A 20,913-nucleotide genomic window follows, 5' to 3' on the forward strand; every position below is an offset into this window, starting at 1 on the left:
GTCACATTCAAAGATTAGTGTCAGATTAATTTATATTTAACATAATTCATCCTCTTGAAAAACCCTGACCCCTGATGCTCCCACCCTGAGAAGCTTCTCCATATTTTCACCCTCTTCAGTGTTTGGCATCACAGATCCTCTGTACACTTAGGGAGTCGACCTACGAGTACAGCTTTCGGAGTGTTGAAGCTGTTTAGTTTTGATGATTAAGAATTCATTTCTAACTGAGTGCTTCATTTCCTGAATGCTGTTGCAAAATCCTCTGCAGCATAGAGGGATAAACTCATGGAGGTCTCATTACATTGTCTGCTTTGACCTTTGTCAAAAACATCAGTGATTACAGTGGATCAGCACAAAGTCCCATTGTTAATGCCACCACAATTCTTTTCATACTACAAAAAAAAAAATCCATATGCACAATACTACCTTTGACTATGCACTGTAGTTTCTTCTATGGTTTGGATTCTACACTCTGCCTGTCCCAGGTGGTGTATGTGCACATTAAACACAGGTACAAGAAACCTGAAATAAGACCAAACCCTGTCCTGAAAAACCCAGGTCTGCACGATGAAACAAGTTCAACTTAGCCTGAGAATCTTTTGTTTTAGGCCAACAAAAAAATTTGCTTAACGCATGCACAAAGCTTTGTTTCATCATGTTTGACCAGAAGAGTCTGAGAGGCAGAATTTAGCCAATAACGTGCACGGAAAGCAGCAGTCAGCAAGTGAACATGTTACAGAGTTATAGTAGACTACAGTCCTGAAATAAAGAGTAAGACAGGCTAAAATATCATAGCTGCATTTGTAAAAACCAGGAAATTCTGTGTTAAAAGAAGGAGGATTTATTTAAGAGACAGTCTATAATAGGGCTGCACGATTATCGCAATCGCAATGTCAGCACATGCAATTCAGATTTTTCTCCATGATAACCAAGCAAGTCTGTAGACTCATCATGACACAACTTTTTTTATTAAATCGCAAGCACAATTGCAATCGCAATATTGTCCACCTAATCGCAAATCGCACCTTTTCCCCAAATCGTGCAGCACTTGTCTATAAACAATTCCCCACCAACAGCTCATGAAAAATCCGACTGTAAGAACTTGATCACTTGATTTATTATGATTTTGGTATGTATTACAAGTTGAGATGTCAGCTGCAGCCCTGATGGTATCACAAAGAGTGTCATCAAGACAACATATTCCTAATGAAAATAAGATTCATAGTGTTAAGTAGCTCTAAAGTCATAGCTAATAAGTAACGCTTTGTCAGTCTCTATTGAAAAGGGATTTTTGGAAAGCACGATGAATTACGTCCATGAATTTTTTCCCTATGATTGTGATATAATTTTAGAATAATTGACGTAATTTAGCATTTTAATCTAGTCACATGCTATGTTCAGGGTTGATGTATATCTATCTGGCAGATAGAAGGATAGCCTCTGTCTCCAACTTGTCTGTGAGGTCTCTTTGACCCTGTGTAAACTTTCACCCAGTCTCCTAGCTCCATGCTCTGATTCAACAGTCACACACTTTGATAGCACATCACTCTGAAAACTGACACCAGCTGTGGGTTGAGACAGTGGTGTCAGTCATGTTTTTTGGCCAATTACTCTCTTGTGTTTAGTTTAACTCAACCTCTTGTAGGTGTAGCAATGATTGTTATAAAATTGTATTGCTCCCGGATATCTGGGCTCATTCTTTTTGGGACCAGCGCTGTGACCAGAATAAATGCTGAACTGAGAAATGGATCCTCTTCTCGTGATCTTTGGGAGCTGTTCGACTAAAGAACTGGGTAGATTTTATTACATGATCAAAACATGTTGTGCTGGTCTCCCTGCTTATGATCAGCCACAGAGCTCCACATCCCTCAAAGACCGAGATTTGAATGGGCAGCAGGTGACGTTTTTCAGCGGCTGATCTTTTTTCCTTATCATCCCCTGAACAATTTTTGGAGTAAAAAAGAACATTAAATTTATGACTGCTCACCTTTGATCAGCAGCTTGGATCCTTTAACTGTCATGTTCACAGGAGCATATTCACTGATCTATATGAACATCCTGTCCTCAATGAAAAACTGCAATTTCATGCTGCACTCTTTCAATGCAGTGATTTGTTTTTACCACTAGAGGGAAACATCAACACATGACAATGCTTGTATTTATAACCCTTTGGTGAGAGAGGATCTGAATGGCCTTGATGCCAAAGCAGCTAAAAATATCAACTATACGCAGCAAGACCGTGTGCATGGACGAAATGGAAACTTTTTATATGTTACAGATCAGGATCAACAGGGGCTGGAGCTGAAGAACTAAGTTTTTCCCTCCAGAACACAAACGGTGTTGCATCACGGATCACAGAAGTCACCAACCACATAATTTATGATTTTCATTGTTAACACCATCCCAAATCCAGCTGAGGCAACTGTGTAAGAGCTGCATCATGTTTGGTCAGAAACCGCCTCTTCTCTCTCACCTTAGGGGTGAACATGTGAGCGATGCCGTCCACGGCGCCCTTCAGCAGCAGACCTCGCACCAGGAAGCAGAACAGCACCACGTATGGGAAAAGAGAGCTGAAGTACATCACCTAGGACAGAGAGGGAGAGAAAGTCACGTACTTCACACAGGGTTGCCATGGAGATGCTTTTTGAGGCCTCGCATGGAGCTCTCTTACACACACACACACACACACTGACAATGAATAAATCCCCAAACTGTTTTGTGTTTGTTGGCTCTGACTCTGAGAAGTCTGACCAAACGTGGAGAGAACTCCTTCACACTTGAAATGATGAAGAAAGAAACCTTTCAGAGATGTTTTGTCAGGTTTTATTTCTGCACAGAGAATGATAACTGGATTTCTGAGTTTCGTGATAAAAAGCTGTGTCAGACCTTGGCGATCAGTGTGTTTTCCTGTCGAGAATGTGGGCTGGATGTTACGCTGTGCTATATGACTCACTCCCTGGATGGAGATAATAGGATGTTGTTGCAGTTGTTGCCAAACAAAGCAATTTCCATCTGTATCCTGAGCAGCTCTTTGCTTGCTTCAGTAGAAGCTTATTAATGTTGCATGTGTCTCCTCCATAACATAAATGAAATCCAAAAATAGAGTGCGCTGATGACAGGCTTTAGCATCTTAGCTTTGGTATTAGCGGAAACACTCTCTGAAACTGATGAATCACTGATTAATACAGCTTTAGTAAAAACAATTTGCACATCTTTCCACAGAAGTGCTGGCAAGATCTATACTCCACACACTCTGCCCCTGCCGTGAAGCCATGTAATCCTGGTACCTTCCCAGAGGACTGGATTCCTTTGATGACAGCCAGGCAGACCAGAATCCAGGCCACCAGCAGGGACAGGGTCATCTTCCAGTTGAGGCCACCTGTGTCGTCGATGGAGCTGGTGATGTTGAGAGTCTGGCGGTACCAGAAGTAAGTGGTGGCTGAGCTCTTCTCACACTCTGGCACCACGACTGCAACAGCAACATGAGAGGGAGGGAGATGAAAAACACTGACAGCTCTAAGAGTGACATCTACAGACAAACAGAATCGATCAGAATCAATGTCAGACCAGCTGCAACTTCAGGGGAAGCTTCTTAAAGAGTCTGGGATTCTATGAGCCCATGGTGGACGAATAAAGATCTAGTTAAAGATTTGAAAAAACATAATTTTATGCAACTGACTAAAAGCTTTAACAGCAAAATGTACTTCAGTGGTGACTGCTCTAAGACTGCAAGGGAAGCTCAGCTTCCCTTAAAATGACCCCAAAAAAGTGGTGATATGTTCTGCTGTGTGTACATTTCATTCACTAAATATGCACTAGAATTCCTTCATCTTTTGTTCAGTATCAGATACCTATCACAGGTAACTGGCTCCACCTCCTTCTCGTTCATCCCCAAAGCATCTCAGCGCTTTAACACAGTCGGATGCTGAGCGTCTTCTGACTTCAGCTGGGAAGCGTAGAGTGGGTTGTTCCACTGTGGAAACTGGACGGTCATTGGATAAATGCTGGGCTTTGTCCCGCCCATCGGACGCTCAGCGTCTCTGGGGGTCTATGAGGCAGTGGGCTGGCCTGGACGCTGGGCTTCTGCATGATGATTGGACGATCTGTCTGAGGCTGAATCCCTTTTTGATTGACAGTGAAATGAGCCAGTCAGCGATCTTGAAATATAACCCTCCACAGGAGCATCTTCTGAGTTCTACATTAACTTGTTCTGGACTGATAGGGAGGCTTTATCAATCCCCAGTGAGTTTACTTTTCTTAAAAACGACGAGTGTTGTGTTTAAAGATTCTCTCTCTTTTCACCAATAAGCAGCTACAGCTACAGCTGCGGAGCTTCTCCCCCCGTCACTCACACTTACAGCCTGTCGTAGTCTCACGTAGCAGCTCCAGCAGCTAGCAAGCTGGCAAGGAGGGTAGAATTTACGTTTAAATAAATAAAAAAATTTACGATGTAGGCCGGAAAAAAATGAGCTTCCCCTCCTTGACTGACCAGCAGCCCTCACAGATGTACTTATATGACATTTAAAGATGAGATAATCCTTCATTTGTCCCACATAGGAGAAATTACAGAGTTACAGCGGCGAAAAAGAAAGTGCATGTGAAATAGAATAATAAACAAAGTGTAGCCTAGAAAAAACATATACAGGACTACTTAACTACAATAATAAAGATAAAAAGTCTTTTGAAGGGGTGGGACATGTTGTGTATCAGCGAGGACAGCCTAGCCATCATTCTCCTGTCAGCCTCCACCTCCTCAGGGTCCAGAGGGCAGCCCAGATGAATTTAATACTTCAATACAGAAGAATCCATTTTCACAGGTTTAAATGTTTTATTTCATCATCAGTGATGCAATCATGATTAATACAGTATTTCAGTTTTTATTAACTAGTTATTGTTAAGCTTTTAAAAGTATGAGCACTTTTGTGTGCCTGACTAAACACGAGCCCTTATTATCAAACTGCATCACCTACTTAGAAAACCTGCAATCCTACGAGGAAAATATGATCCTCTCTTAACTCAGAAAAGTCTTATGTTTGCCTTATTCCTCTTAAAGCTATTGAACCAGGTAGTGTTGTAAGTTTTTATAGTAGTTTTGCAGTTCACAGGTCTTGATTTTCTGACTGAAAGCAGTTTCATGATCTTATATTGAACGACAGGGGGTGGGGCGTTAACTGAGGTTGTGGGCGTTAACAGCATTTATGTCACATAGCTCTGTGTAGTTCACTCCAGTTTTGAGTCTTATAGTAGAGACGAGCTGTCACCCACTCCACCTTTTGCTTTGCAGAGCTGCACTGAGCTCATTCCTGTCCACATGAAGACAATAAGTGGACGCTTTTTGTTCATTGTGAGGACATTTGTGATATAATGTGACATAAACTTCACAGTATCTGCTGTATTTCCTCAAGCTAGCTAACAGAGCAGCTTGTTAAGATGGAAAACAACATCTCTGGTTGTGTGTAATGGCACAGCCTGTTTGTGTCTGGGCTGAGCTGGGAGGTGCATTTAACCCTTTGTGCATTCTTTGTGAATTAGAGGATGTCTTTTAAGCTTATTTGCAGGCAAAAAGCCACACAATCCTTTCGTGAACCAGGCCCTGACCTGTGTATCTTAAAAGAGTTCAAACTATTTAATCACATTGTCATGAAACAAAAAGGTCTGGATCACATAAATGTTAATCTCATTGTAAGGCTTAAAGAAGCCCTGCCAGTTTTGTTCTAAGGCTTTCATGATGTTGTGTTTTCCTCTTTTATTTCTAAAGGAAATTTTGAGACACTTTGTTTGCATTATAATCATCTTCAGTATGTACCTCACTCTCTTTGCACATTACCGCCTCTGTAACGTAATGAGTGTGAAATCATTGGCAGAGACCGTGGCACCTGTGCGTGTTCTTTGTGCGTGCAAGATAAAGTAGGAACCACTCAAGCCAAACATCACCCCCTAATTCCACAAGTCAAAAGTCTCCATGGGGAAGACTCATACTGGACGTCCCATGGTTTCCCCCGGCTGCAATCTTAATCATGAACAGAGTCGACATCATGGGCCTGCGTATTAATGAAAGCTGATGCCCTCTACTCTGCCAGAACCTGCATGTGCCTCCACCACAGGCTACCAACTGATAGCCATTTGGGGTTCTGACATTGTTGGGGTCATAATATCTGACAGGCCTCGCCGGCAGGGCTGCTCTGTTTGATGAAGTGCATCCTGGGAAAGACATGTTCTGCAGATTTAAACAACACCCTGCAGAGCTGTAGGCCTGTGTGTATCTGCTGAGATATTTTGCTGAATGTGGCCTAGTCTTGCAAGGCTCTGCAGCACTCGTCCTTTACTGTGAATCCTTTGTATAATTCAGGTGTATTGTACAAAACGCAGTGCTCTGCACTTACTGGCTTGGCTTCCATTTACTGTGATGGGGCACTCAGCCCAAGGCAGTGGATACTGGAAAGACTGGAAGAAATAGAAGATGCTCCAGCCGATAATCACATTATAGTAGAGGCCCACGAAACCGCAAACCTGGGAGAAAATGAGAGAGAGAGCAGCAGAACTCGTCACCACCAGCAACAACCTTCACCTCTTCACACAAACACATGCAGTTTGTTCAGGCAAACACCTCCTCTTCAGTGAGGCCACTGCTGCTGAGCACACAGCTAAAGTCAGTGTGTGTGGATGAATTATTGAGCTGTTTGCTCTCAGCAGCAGAGGCTGGGGTCCTCTATGAGGCAGTATTTATAGCTGCTGATTCTCTCTATGCCACATCCAGGCTGCCACATGCCTCACTGCCCCTTGCCAGGTCTGTCTCCCCTCTTTAGAGCTAGAAAGATGAAATCACTATCAGAAAAGACTGACGCCAGAGGTCAGAGATACTGCAGATCTGCTGCTTGCTGCCTGTTTTGTTTTTTTTTTGGGCTGATGGGATGGGGATATGATGGGTCACTGCTCCTGCAGCTGATGGAGACAGATTATGACAGTGATCAGCGCTGGTCTTTGCATGCCGCTTGTTGTTTAACATGAAGAGGAAGTAAAATGGCATGGCAGAGAGAGTCGAGCAGGCCGAGATCGACAGCATGTTTATTGTCTATCCACCTAACATTTCTAGCTCAGACATGGTGACAAGTTCAAGGTGAAAAATCACAATAGGATACACAGCACCAAATAGTTTGGTCCTGGCATTTTAAAAACTAAACCAATTAATGTGAAAAGACAATGTGTATGCGTACAATACTGCTTACAGTTTTCAATGACTGAGTGGAATGTGTCAGGAGGTTTTTCAGCATTAATAAGAGATGAAATGCTAGTAGCAGGGTCATTCATTGCCTCAAAAAGTATTCACAGATCAGAATAACAAAGTTTTGAAGTTTTAGATTAGTCTGCAGATTATTTCACACATTGGGAGAAAATAATCTTAAAGCTTTCTTTCCCAAGTCAGTTCAGACACAGGGACTAATAACTTTCACAATGACCAGAAAAGAAAAATATGATTTTCTTTGTCCTTATACAGCTTCATGAACAAAAATACACCAGTTTTTACCAGTCTTTACCAGTATTACCCTAAAGGGATGAATTCTCGGTTTTATACTTAGGCCCCGTTTACACGACGTTTTATCTGAAAACGCTAAAACGCTGTGAAAATGCAGTGAAAAAAATCTGTGTTTACACGGAAACGCAGAGGGACTGAAGACGCTGTAGTAAGCATGCCAGGCCTGTAGTTGGTGCTATAACTGTCTTGTCCAGAAGCAGCTTCTGGGAGATTTCCACTGAAGTAGAGTTGAGCCGATCATCTGGTCTATTAGGGAATATTAAGTGCAAAAGTGGAGCAACAGATGCACATTTTGTATGAAGACAGTCAGCAGATTCAGCAGCACAAGCGCGACACAGTAGTTCGCGACGATCGTAACAAGATACTGTTGTCCTGTTGTATGCGCTCACGCGAGGCAGAGTGTGACGTCAGCGTTTCCACTGAAAACGCCGGTTTACTATTTACACGGCAACGGTGTCGGCAGCGTTTCAGAAAAATCCCACTCTGGAGGACGTTTTCAAAAGTTTGCGCTTTAGGTCGGCTGCAACGCTGTTTTGGTGTAAACGCGAGGCTGAAACGCAACAAAACTTTTGCGTTTCACCCTTAAACCGTTGTCGTGTAAATGGCCCCTAAGGTGGGAACTATATTAATGTCTTGACCTTCTCCGCCTTCATTAGCAGCTACTTTGCAAAATGAAACTTAGTCTGCAACGATTCATAGACATGCGTCTTAGCCCATGAGCTGAGGCTCTTGGGTATTTTCCGACTTAAAACCATCCATTAGGCAGAAGTGGCAGATGAAAACACATTTTCAGGAGATTCAGTGAGTGCTATTGTTGAACTTACCATCAGACTGGAGACCCCAATGCCCCCCAGCTGTGGGTAGACGTAGTTCCACACCCCGATGCTGCCACGCCTGATCCTCTGACCCACTGCCAGCTCCAGGAAGAACAAGGGGATGCCAATAAGGAGTAGGAGGATAGAATAGGGCACCAAGTAAGCACCTGGGTGAACAGAGAAAAGTGATGTAAATGGAGACACCATCTTCTCAGTGTAACAGTCTAAAGGAAAATTGTTTCCTGTAGCTTTAATATTTAGAGTCCATTCCCTATGTCCTGACCTTTAACTAAACTGTTTCCACTTATACTCTCTCTTCCTCACATTTTTTTTTATTTCTTTCTCTTTATTCTGAACTTCCATTCACAATTCTCAGATACAATGATACATTTTTGAAAACAGCTCAGACATGAAGACATGAAGGGACACCATGAGAAGCAGGGTGGCTGGAGTTGAAATAAACAACTGTGACATTTGACAGGATCAAAAACACGGATCACATCATGAGGGGCTATTAAAGCTAACAGCAGACAGAAAAAGAGAAAAAACAAACAAACAAAGGAAGCACACAGGAACATGCTACCCAGCGGAGCTATCAGACTGTCAGGAGTGACTGTTTCCTCTGATCTTTGATGTTTATTCTGAGCTGCAGACGCACTGAACTGAGGAAAATAAAATGTGCAGTTGAGAGACAAACTTATTATCTTTCCTTTTTAGTTTTGTAAATTTTACTGGTGCAGAATGCATTCATTAGATACCCCTGTGTGGGCTATTAGTTGATTGGTTAGTCTGTCAACATATCAGTCTAAGCAGAGCAGTTACTCAGAGTCAGTGCATAGAGGTACAGTTGTCTGTAGAAATGGGAATGATATGTTTCATCCCTTCCAATATTTTAACATTAAAGTCTTTTTGGATGTAACCTGAACATACCTTGAAGTATTTGATTACAGGACACTTTGAAAACACCTTAACCTGCCAGTGTGTGAGAGATCAGCTTCAACATGAAGGAAGGAGCGACTGTGCAGAGAGTGCTATCACTTCAGATCTGCACTTGGAATTTTAATTTAAACAGTAAGCAAAGTCAAATCTCTGCACTTCATCAAATACACTATTTCTATTTATAAAACTAAAAACCAAACCAAATGTTGTGAGCACTTGTCATAAGGTCTTGTTTGTGCCGCTGTTTGCAGGAAAAAGAAAACCAGGGCTGTTATAGTACCAATGTTTAAAAGAACAATTTAGTTAGGCTCGGGTTTGAATAACCATGTTTGTTTGGCATTATTTTCCAATTATTATGTAACTCTCAGTGCTTTTGTTTCACATGCGCTCTGAAATTTAATGTATTTAAAGTGGCGCTATTAGTACCTCCTCTAAAAATATCACTATCTTACAAACTGCATTTTGCTGAGTGACTATGTCATATTTGTAGACTGGTGCTACAAAAACAAATCACTGTGTCCAGCAGGTGACTTCCTCTGCCAAATGAAAAAAACAACTCCTCTGAATCAGCTTGGCAGGATCAAATTAATGTGGTTAAGATTCAGAAAAGATGTGATAAAATACATGAACAGCTAACATCGCCACATGGTACGCTCTATACCTTAAGGGCTAATGTGTCTGCCAGCAACACTTATATCAGCTGATAATGATGTTAAACTGAACCTCACTGGTGCAGAAGACAAAAGTAAAACTACTCTTAGCATCTAGCTGCATCTGTAAAACATAAGCTTTGAGGACAAACCTCCTCCTTTCAGGCAGAAACCTCGAGCAGACACAGACACATGTCGAACTCTTAGACCTCTTTTGGTCATGTGAACAGCTCAGCATATAAAAGCGTTTTCCTTAAGTCTGAATGTCACTGGAAGAATCAATGGGGCAGCTGCAGTGATATCTTCACACACATGGATAGGAAGCTTGAGAAGCAAAAAAGACCCCTGAGTCTGAGCTCAAATTAAAAAAGGGGTATGATTTAGAGGTGTCCCAGTCCGATATTGATATTGGATATCGGTCCGATATCAGCAAAAAAACAAGTATTGGTATCGTATCGGAATGCATCTAAAATCTCTGATATAAGCAGTTTCTGTTACCCATTGGTTAATAATAAATGTGTCATTTTTTCCTCATACCTACTGTTGCTGACTACTGTTCTTTGTTTGAATAATATCACTTAATCAAGCCTTTTCTAACATGACAGATATACTACAAAATAAGTAATAAAAGTATGCATGTTTAATGCTGATATCATATCGGATTAATATCAGTATCAGCCAATACTCAATGCTGCAGTATTGGTATCGTATCGGAAGTGAAAATGTAATATCGGGACATCCCTTGTATGATTTCTTTTTGGATTGTGGGAAAGATCCAGTTATGAGACTAATTTAAGAGTGTTTGTGAATTAGCTCTTAAACCACTAAGTTCAGTCTTAAGTAGTGATGAAAACATAATCACTACACTGTGGTTATTTGTTGGGTAATTAATAATTCTCCAGGCAGCAGGGAACTTCACTTTCTCATTTGACTAAAGCATATGTTATATTACACCATATAAATTAATGTTTAATGAGTAAATAACTGTAGTCTAAGTCTAACTGGACTTAAATGAGAATGCTATTGAGTGAACACTGTTAATTATTTCTTTAATAATCAGTTGATTCATCCGTGGTGTTTCTTAAGTGAAAAGATCTTTTCACCACAAACTGGTGCATAAAAATACAGCAGAATGTTTTTCACTCAAAATTTCAGTGAACAGGAGATGGAAACAGAGTGACGATTGACATGAATCACGAACACTTAGTCCTTATTCCTCTAACAAGCCCAGACAAGACAATGCAACACCACCCTCTGAGTCTAAATCCAGCTGGGGATATACACTACACACACACACGCACACACAAACACAAAGGCACACACTGATTAAAATGATTTGATAATGCTTTGTTATATCATGCATCCCAAATACCCTCTGCACACACACCTCCCACACAAGGTGGAGCCGAACATGTCTGAAAGCTGAGGAAAATCAGCATTTCTCTCTTCTTCTGCTACCTCCATCTCAGCCAGTACCACCCTCTAATCTCTCCACAATACCCGTGAATTATAATACCACAGAGATAAAGGCTGAGAATCCTGCAAGCAAACCAAAAACAGATTATAGCTCACATCATTAAAACTACGCAGTGTTCCTTTGCTTTGCAGGGTGGATGAAATTATCTCCTCTCCTATCTGCTGACAGCACAAGCTCACAAGGCGGGGAAATGTTGAAGTGACTGCCCCTCTGACTTGTGCCGTTAGTTTGCTAATTGGTTGACAGGATGCAATTTATCAAGGTAAGAGGCTGCAGCTCCAACAACAGATGAAGAATAGAGTAGACTTGTACTTTATCAACCCACAAAGGGAAAGTCAGGAAGAGCGCAGTACTTGGAGATGATAAGTGTGAGAGAGAAGCAGAATGGTCTGTGATGTAGCTGGTACTTTACGCAAAAATCACAACATACTGACTAACTATAATAAAAGAGATCTTATTGATTTTTAATAGATGTAATTATTGTGTTATATGGTGCATTAACCACAATTCCCTACATGTAAAAAAAAAAAATCCAGACACTAAGCCCAAATTAACATCTTTACGTAAAATTACAAAATCTCCTCATACACACCAAAAAGTCTTTGCACACTGAGTCTGTTTTTTTTTTGTCCAAAATTTATGCACGTTAAAAGATAAATTAGATCCCAAGTTATGTCGATCATGCTTGCACACTGGATCGGAAACCTTTGTCCCAATATTTTTTCTGGAACAGCTTTAGTTTTTGCGTTTTTACGCATCTGCGAAACTTGCAACATCACATTTTCACATTTTCTGCCATGTTTTCTCCACACATTTTGGCCGATGTTAAGCTGATGAATGAAGACTTTTCTCGTAATGCGAACTTTTTGTAAATAATGCAAAATAAGCACAGCGGAGACGGAGTGCAAGGTGTCCGTGTGTGACCTTTTTTTCGGATTCCAGATCCAAAAAACGCTTACCAAAAAAAACAGATTCAGTGTGCAAAGACTTTAACTCCTCAAAAAGGTGGTTAAAACATAATATTGAATCACTCACTCAAGAAAATTATTAGTACTCCATCTGAACAGTATCATGTGAAGCTACCAGGAGCACCAGCTTACTAAACCTAGGCTAGCGAGGTTTGCTCATAATGGTCTCAAAGTCCCTTTACCAACTCTACTACAGCCCAACAACTAACAGATTACAGCTGGAGTCTTTTAATCTGTGTGAATAAGGCTTTAAAATGTCAGGATTTGTCCAGGCTAGCTACTTTCTCAGCACTCAGTCAAGTCAAGTCAAGCTAACTGGCTGCTATCCGCTAACAGTTGTAAAGTAAACACAAATTCATCACTTAACTTCTCGTGTAGCAAACTTCCTCATTAGAAAACTCAAGTTTTCACATGACAGGGGAAAGTTAATAAATACAACTTTCTCAATACAAAGTTGATGAGAGATGTTTCTTTTCATGCTTTGTAGAATATGAAAAAATAGCCAGTTAGCATTTCCTTGGCATTCCTTTCACCCCTGGTTGACTTAACAGTAGATGGTTCAGGACAATGGTGCTGGGTGTTTAATTCTCGTGCTGAGCTTCTGCAGCAGTTCTGACTGTTTAAATTAAAGGTGTATGAGACTGTCACAACACATTTTTCTCCTTAGGTGGAATGCTGCAAAAAATCCTTTCTGTGCAACTCAGTTAAAAATGAACAGAAAACACGAAACAGTAATTGGTCACGGTCGCTTAAGTACAACTAAATTTCTTTCTGTCATGTGGTGCTAATGGTTTTATGTAATAGAGCAATACTGCATTAAATTCCTTGCCAACCACAGTCCAATGAGCTCTATCAATCCAACTCATCAAGTAGATGTAAGCCCAGAAAAGGAAAGCAATTCAATTTAAAAACCAATGTTACACATGGAGACAAAAAAAGACTAATATCTAAAGGATCCTAATTGCTAAATGGTTACATGCTATTAAGTTAGTTCCTCCTTTCAGGGAGCTGATTTCAATGAGCAATTTATGGAAATGAGACAAAGTAGTTCACATTCTGACTCAGTTCAACATTTCTTGTTAAAAGTTACTCAGCATCCTGAGGCAACACTTGTTAACAATAAAAAGGCCAAATGGCAAAAACTAACTTCCAATCACAGAAAGTGTTACTACGTTTCCCACACAAAACTTTCATCCTTTTCTGATTCATGCAGATGGTGAGCTTTAAAAGACATCAGTATAAGATTCAGAAATGCATCCACCCACCTCCACCGTTCTTCTGGCACAGATAGGGAAACCTCCACACGTTACCCAGGCCCACAGAGAAGCCCACTTGGGCTAGGATGTACTCCAACTTGTTGTTCCAGGCCGGCCTGCCGTCCTCGGCGTCTGGGTCAGGAGAGGGCAGCAGGGCCTTTCCTGGTGCTGTGGAGCCAGGACTTAGACCCATGCTGATCTGACTGCTCTTATAGTCCATAGGGTGCTCCAGGGACAGCAGGTCAGCCACCGACTCTGTGACTGCCTCATTGCTGTGCTCCCGCTGGGTCACCTTTGTGTTCTTTGGCATGGCTGCAATACTGGAGCTCCTTCAAGGTGAAGGCAGGAGAGCTCGAGCTGACTGACAGGAACCAAGGGAAGTACCAGGGGAGGAAGGTTGTGCTTTTTTCTCAAATCTGGGAAGAGATAGGGTCAGAGACAAAAACATAAGGGATGAGAAAAAAAGTGCTTTTCCCTCCTAAACATAAAAATGTTAGTGCAACAAACTTCAACTGAAAACACGTAGGCGGATCTGTATCTATTTCTGTCTGATAGTATGAGTCTGGTACACAGAACACCTACAGAAATAAAGCATCTGCAACTTGAAAAAACTGAAAGTAAAGTGCACAGATGATAAGTGATCAGCTGTCCCTTTAAAATTGATTTAGACACATCATAAGGAAATCAGTCAATAAAGGAGTTAAATGCCAGTTTCTGTGATGTCAGCAGGTCTAACTGTGTCTCAATGACAAGTTAATAAAGAAACAAGTAAATGAATGAATAAATAATGATGCTTTATCATTCAATGAACTCTTTTATTGTAAAAATGTAAAATACAACATGCACCAAGGCTTTCAGAAAAGACCAATATCTGACTTTCAGGCTTTTAATGGCATTTAAAGTACTTCAGAAACTGTCAGCTTACACTTTAATGGTCTGCAAAGGACACTTTTCCTCGTTTCCTCATTTTCTGATGATTTGTTAAATGATTTATGGATGATGTAAAAACAGCTAAGAGAGCTGCGCTGACTTGTGTGACACTTTTGTTGTTGTGAATCATGTGCGCGGAGTTTCCCGTTCGCTGCCTCAGACATAAAGTATTTTAAAATGGTAGTAAACTGTAGTACTTTAAAGCCTTAAGTGAGGTATTTCAGTAATCCACTTCATTATGGATAATAAGACCCACTGACTGAATTACAATCCATTTCACAGCAGAGCCCATTATACTACCATTGAGTCATGTGAGTAGCATGAACAGCAGCATGCAGCCTGTCAGTGAAACTGCTGGCCGGAGGAAAACACAATCAAAGCAAAGCCCCTCCACATACCAGTGTCTGGATTTTTTTTTTTCCCAGAGTGCAGCTTCAACATCTTGTTGCTTCAAGATTTAAGAGCTTACAATCAATTGGTCTACTTCTTTTGAATCAACTAATAAAGAGAAATTCTGTTTGATGTTTGACTTTAAAACTTCTGTGGAAAAGTTTACAACTTCTGCAAAACTCCACTAATAATCCTTGGACCCTGTCAAAGCTAATAACTTGAGAGGAGCTAGTGTGGTTTAGAAATCAGCAAAAGAGCTGTGGTGTAGAAAACGATACAAGGTCAATTTCTGCTCTATAAATGAGGATATAAAATGTATTGCTTTACTTAGGGGGAAACCACACACTTTGACACATTATGTCGTCTTGTTATCATGATACAAGGATTTAAAAAACAGACATAGCTAAATAGTCCTGTAAATTAACTTTTTTATTCTTCATCATTTTTGAAACAAGGTCTCTACTCAACATTCAACTCAACCAGTGCTACTTAGGTTTGAGATACTGTAGTGTCTGCACTGCAATAAAACTGAGAGCAGAGCCGAGTCTCATTAGACTTGATTTCTTGGACTATCATTAGTTCAAACATATGCTTAAAGGTCCCATATTCTGCTCCTTTGCTGCAGTTTGATATGGATCATTGATGTCTTCATGAAATGGTAGTAACATGTTTTGGTCCAAAAAGCCAATAAATCAAGCACAGCAGCATTGTTTCCAGGCTCTCATAGCCCCTCTGTTCAGAACGCTCTGATTTAGTGGGCGTGACCTTCATATGTAAATGAGCCACCGCTGATACTGCCCCGCTCTTCAGCTCTCCTGAGAGCCACGCCACGAGCTCCGAGTGCACAATGTTTAGAAAACAGCGAAGCTCGGTTACCGTAACATTACAGGCTAAAACAACAGGCTAACCACAGCTAAAGTTAGCATCCTTAAGCTAACACAGAGACAGGAGGACACGGAGGAAAAGCTCTTACATCTGCTCCACAGCTCACAGCATTTAAAATACTCACATTTCCAGGGTCTGAGGTTTGTTGGTGAATGGTTGGTAATGCGCCTGGATTCAGGACCAGTCTATGACTCCTGATTGGTCAGAAAAGGGAGTCACTGACGTCGGCAAATCCCCAAAATCCAAACAGCTCATTTAAGTTCAGGATTTTAAATTCACAAGCACTACTAAGTACAGTTTTTGTCGTTAAATATCACATTTTGTGGGCTGGGAGGAAAGCCAAAGACCCACAAATTTCACTAAGAGACTAAATAAAGTGATTTTTGCGCAGTATGGGACCTTTAAGACTAAAGGCATGCTAAATAATGAAGACATGACTCCATAAGTTTGACAAAAACACTCAAAGATTGAAAAAACAAGCTCTGGTAGAATGAGTGGAGCTTCTCCTTTGATATATTGACTGAGGCAAAAAAAAAAAAACACGTGCTCTAAAAGTTAGTGTGTTTATTCTGCATCTCTCTGTCAGCTCAGATATCTCAGCGTCTCTGTTATAAACTGTGGGAAAAAGATGTGCAGATCTATAAATTTTAGCTGCAAATATGAAGCAGTCAAAATGAGAGGGCACTTGACCCTTAAAGGGCCCTGTTTGAAAATTACAAGAAAACCCTTTGGGAGAGTTAGCATTTGACTGTGAGGTACTGAAGCTAATTAACTGAAGGTCAAAACAACAATAAACGATGCAGACAACCTTCAACTACCACAGCGGCGGCTAATGGGGAAGAAAATGAGAAAAATCAGACTTTTAAGACAGATTTCAGATTCAGCTAGCTAGATTGGATGATAAGTCGTGCTTCATTCTTGCAGCAGCTCAACAAGGGAGTGTCTAAGTCAGAGGTGTTTGATCTCTAATCTGAAAACAGATGCAGCTGACTGAAATCAGAGCAGGGGTTTTATTCTCAGCGACTCCTCCAAAACGGTTGCCAGCAGATTGGACTCTAAGCCCACCCAGAGGCCGCACCAGTAGCACGCACATCACATTCCTCAACGGTGGCAATAAGCCCCTGCAGTCACGACACGCAGCCGCACATAGAGGAGCTTCACACAGATCTGAGAGCGCCGATGACCTTTTCCACAGCAGTGTACAACCGCACAGTACTGACTCATCACTGAACAGCGTCTGAACTGTGTGAAGCCACGAAGAGCATGTTTGCAAACAAAAGTGAAACTGTTTTTGGTTGAGTGGCAGAGTTTTGGAGATTCTGAGACAGGTGGGTGTTGAGCATGAAAGATGGATCAAACAGTGTTTTGCCCTCTTTCTGTTAAGAAAAATCTAAAACTCTGGTTTAGTTTGGAACAAAATGTCCCAGTTTCTACTTATAGGTCAGGATGTAGTGGCCTGTCAGACGCTTGTGGCTGATTCAGGTTTCTCTCTTTGGTTTTCTAATAATGTGCAGTGAAAAGTTTCCGTGCGGATACAGAAAATCAGCCGAAACTTCTGTGTGTTTCACACTGTGTGCTGACACAGATGGCATATTACAGGGACAGCAGGACTTCATGTACAGTGAGGACACTGTCACAGACTGACTCAAGATTCAGTCTCCATGTGATGAAAACACAGAGAGTGGGAAGGAGTCATTTTTTTCCCTGAGAAAAACAAAACAAAAAAGGGGGAAAAGGAGTAAAGTAGATGAAACTGGTGTAACTGGTGCAGAGGAAAATAAACTGTGTCTTTGTTTTCAAAGAAACCGGAGTAGTGCCAACACACCCCTGTGACCAACATGTGCATAAGATGTGTGTTTCTGCCTCCCTTTCTTTGAACTATGTTTCTAACTCTCAGTAGACAGTTGGGTGCTGATGATGTAACAGCACAGGTTCCTCTTTCATTCTGTCTGGTTGCTAAGCAATGGCTCTTCCTGCAAAAATGAAACCCCATCCCTGCAGCTTCAGTTGGTGCCTATCTGTCCTTTCAGCATCTCAAACAGGCAGACGAACAGGCATGATATCCCCAGAGCGTCAGCTACAAAAAAACCACAGAGCTGCTGTGGCAGGAGAGAATGAGGTGAAAGATGGTGGCGAAGGATGGAGGGGATGACGTCCTGGGATATACATCACAGTCAATCAGGGAGTCATCACACCCGTTTATTGCTCTGAGAGGTTGTCCATGTGTGGACGGGACCTTGTCAGTCTTAAGTGTACGGTTTGTGCAGATGCCACTGGCTCCCAGGAGGAATGATCGTGAGCGTCAGTGGCTGTGACAGGTACACAGCAGCACCTGCATGGTTGTGTTCAAGGATCGTTCAGGCATCCACACAGGCCCACAAACCAGAGCTTGAGGCTCACTCTCCGTCTGCAAACAACCTCTGACGCCTCGTCAAGGTCAAATGTAGCCTGTTGTTAAGCTGTGCCGTAGAAAGGCGGAGACTCAGACAAAACAAACACATGTCAGCAGGTGATCAGCAGCCCCGCAGATTTTGTCATAATCGAGCCAAATGTGGACTCACATGGCGCGGCGGCGTCAAACGCAGAGGATTAACGAACGTGGCTCGCCGTCAGCGCTGCAGCGAAATTTCCATCTATCAGGTGATGGAGTGGACGCTGAAGCTCGTCTTTTTGAAGCTATCTGAACTGTTTGCTCATGAGATCCCTGGTTATCTGAAGCATTCACTTCACATGGCGGTATTAAACGGTAAAAGCGAAACAAGCACACGAGGGTGGCATCGCGGAAACTATTAGAAAATTGTATTCCTTACCTTATGTAGTGTGCAGAACGAGGTCTGACGTTAGACTCAGCCTGACAGTAAGAATCCACAGCGAGCGTGGGTTATCTTCATTCAGGCAATGTCTCCGGATGCAACATCTCTGCGCGCACAGAGATGCCAAATCACAGAGCTTCCAGTCACACAGGGCGCATGGTGCGTAAAGTCTGACGCAGGAGCTCGACGCCTGCCACAACTTTGGCTACTATAATCACATTAACTTGTGCAGGTGACGGCTCCTTGCTACTGTTTTGCCTTCAGTCAGCACTTTGGAGTTGTTCGACAGCTCTGCAGAAAAAAACTGCTCACACCTCTGGTTTCCATGTGCGTCTGGCTGTGCTGCTGTGGGATAGAAACGGATTGATCCACTGTGGGTGAAAATTTACTATGGCAAGTCACGACGAAGTCTGACGCAGGTTTGACTCACCCGCTCGTGCGCACGTCAGCCACTGCCCCCCCTAAAAAGAAATAAACCATCTGCAGTGATAACAGGATGCAAATGAGAGCGTCACAAAGGCATCGGATTATAATAATAATAATGATAATAATAATAATAATAATAATAATAATAATAATAATAATAATAGTTATTATTATTATTATTATTATTATTATTATTATTATTATTATTATTAAAATTAATAGATTTGTGAGCTCAAAACCCTCCCTTGCTTTAAACTGAGGTGATTTCCTTGCCCTAACTCTGTTTACCACTATTAAAAAGGTTTTGCTTGGTAAGAGCAGCTAATAAACAAGCCAGATTTTGTTGCGTGCCTTTTGCAGTGCACACCAAAATAAGTTTTAAAAAAGAAACTGCTTTCTAATGGAAGTTTCTTATGTGTAGATAATTTGTGGCGCTGTCATTTTTCTCCCTGACACCAGCAATTTATTTTGCCCTTGGTAGTCTGCCTCAGCTCCACAGTCACTTTTTCTTCTGCTAGTTAGTTGTTGCTTTTTATTCTCCCAAAATAGATGACAGGATTTTTTTTATTGCTGCTGCTGCTGCTGTTGTTTTTGTGTTGTGATATTTATGTTGGCTTTTCTCATGAGGACAACTTAAGGAAAACGACTGTTTCACTTAAAATGTTTGAGTTTTGGAGATAATCTGAGACTAAACAGAGCAGATGCAGCCTGGAAAGAAATATAGTTCTCAAGCAAGCATCTTATCACAACAACAAGCTAAGAGGTAAAACCAAAAATGACAGAAAGAATGAGTCAAAGGGGCCATACACTGTTGGAGGATTTCTGGTATTTAGAGGAGGGATGTGCCACTGTTGTGACAGACAGTGACGTTCGTCTGCAGGAGAAATTTTCTATTAATAACTTTCTAACTTTTTATGATATCTCATTGTCAGTTTTTTTGTTATTTTACTGTGTATGTATGAGAAATTAGACCTGATGCCCTCTGCTCACCCTGGGCCATCAGAAGATACCCCCAGAAACCGCCCCCCAACACAGACCAGTAGCACTGCATCAATAGACAGCACGTATGCGCAGTATGTTTCCTGTCTCCTTCAATTCACTCATGTGACTCACTTTCCAAGAGCTGACTGCTGGGATCAGTTTCCATGGCAACCCTTCGATCATATGATGTTGCTCACCCTGTGAGTATTTTTCCTCTCTTTCTATTTTTTCCCCTCCTCTCCGGCACGTACAGGCGCTCTGCAGCATGGCTGTGAATGAACCACTGAAGTTTAGCACAACAGCCCTCCCTCTGCTCTGAGAAATACAACTTTACACATGCTCTGTTTTCATGCCAGTGGCTCTCGCTTCTGATGTGTGACCTGACGCGTAAACAGGTAGTTCATCACACCTTTAAATTATGCAACGGGAGACACAGCGTGCCTGTGCTGCAGTATTACTCACCTTAAGCTCCTTGGGTAACCACAGGTCATATTTCTCATAAGAGAAGTACTGAATCATTGAGGCAGACTCTGTAGAAATGAATAAATCTCATGTTTCATATCTGACAAATGGTGCCGTAGGACCACAGTCTCCACATCGCCCTCCATCATCACAACTCTGACACAAAACATCTTGACCTTGAGCTGGCTGCGTTTATTTTTATTCTTCTCACACAGCAGAGAGTAAATGACAGAGAGGCTGCAGAGATGGCCTTGGATACAGCCTTCATATCTTACATGTCGTTGAAGTAGAGCTCTGAGTGGAGGTAATGAGCCATCAGATTGAGCTGTGATTTACTGAGCATTTTAAAACCATCTTAAAGGGTTTATTCTGGCAGAGCTGGACTGC

General features: G+C 41.6%; 1 protein-coding gene across 2 annotated transcripts in view; it reads right to left on the minus strand.

Annotated features, from left to right (window-relative positions):
* The window catches only part of slc6a17 (solute carrier family 6 member 17), a 29,326-nt gene extending 10,276 nt beyond the window's left edge, over positions 1-19,050 (minus strand). Inside the window, exons 1-7 of one of the 2 annotated variants that reach the window (XM_074681421.1) lie at positions 18,655-19,050; positions 15,969-16,038; positions 13,649-14,055; positions 8,359-8,516; positions 6,384-6,510; positions 3,288-3,469; positions 2,474-2,584 (exon numbers count right to left, since the gene is read on the minus strand). In XM_074681421.1, the coding sequence (XP_074537522.1) occupies positions 2,474-2,584; positions 3,288-3,469; positions 6,384-6,510; positions 8,359-8,516; positions 13,649-13,949 (879 nt within the window). In that variant the 5' untranslated portion in view covers positions 13,950-14,055; positions 15,969-16,038; positions 18,655-19,050. The remainder of the gene's footprint in view (positions 1-2,473; positions 2,585-3,287; positions 3,470-6,383; positions 6,511-8,358; positions 8,517-13,648; positions 14,056-15,968; positions 16,039-18,654) is intronic. The other variant, XM_074681420.1, reaches the window with a different exon arrangement.
* Positions 19,051-20,913: the final 1,863 nt, after the last annotated feature.

The sequence above is a fragment of the Halichoeres trimaculatus genome, unplaced genomic scaffold (genome assembly GCF_033239565.1).
Source record: "Halichoeres trimaculatus isolate MK-OKI-2021-1 unplaced genomic scaffold, fHalTri1.1 fHalTri1_scaffold_11, whole genome shotgun sequence".
NCBI classification, from domain to species: domain Eukaryota; kingdom Metazoa; phylum Chordata; class Actinopteri; order Labriformes; family Labridae; genus Halichoeres; species Halichoeres trimaculatus.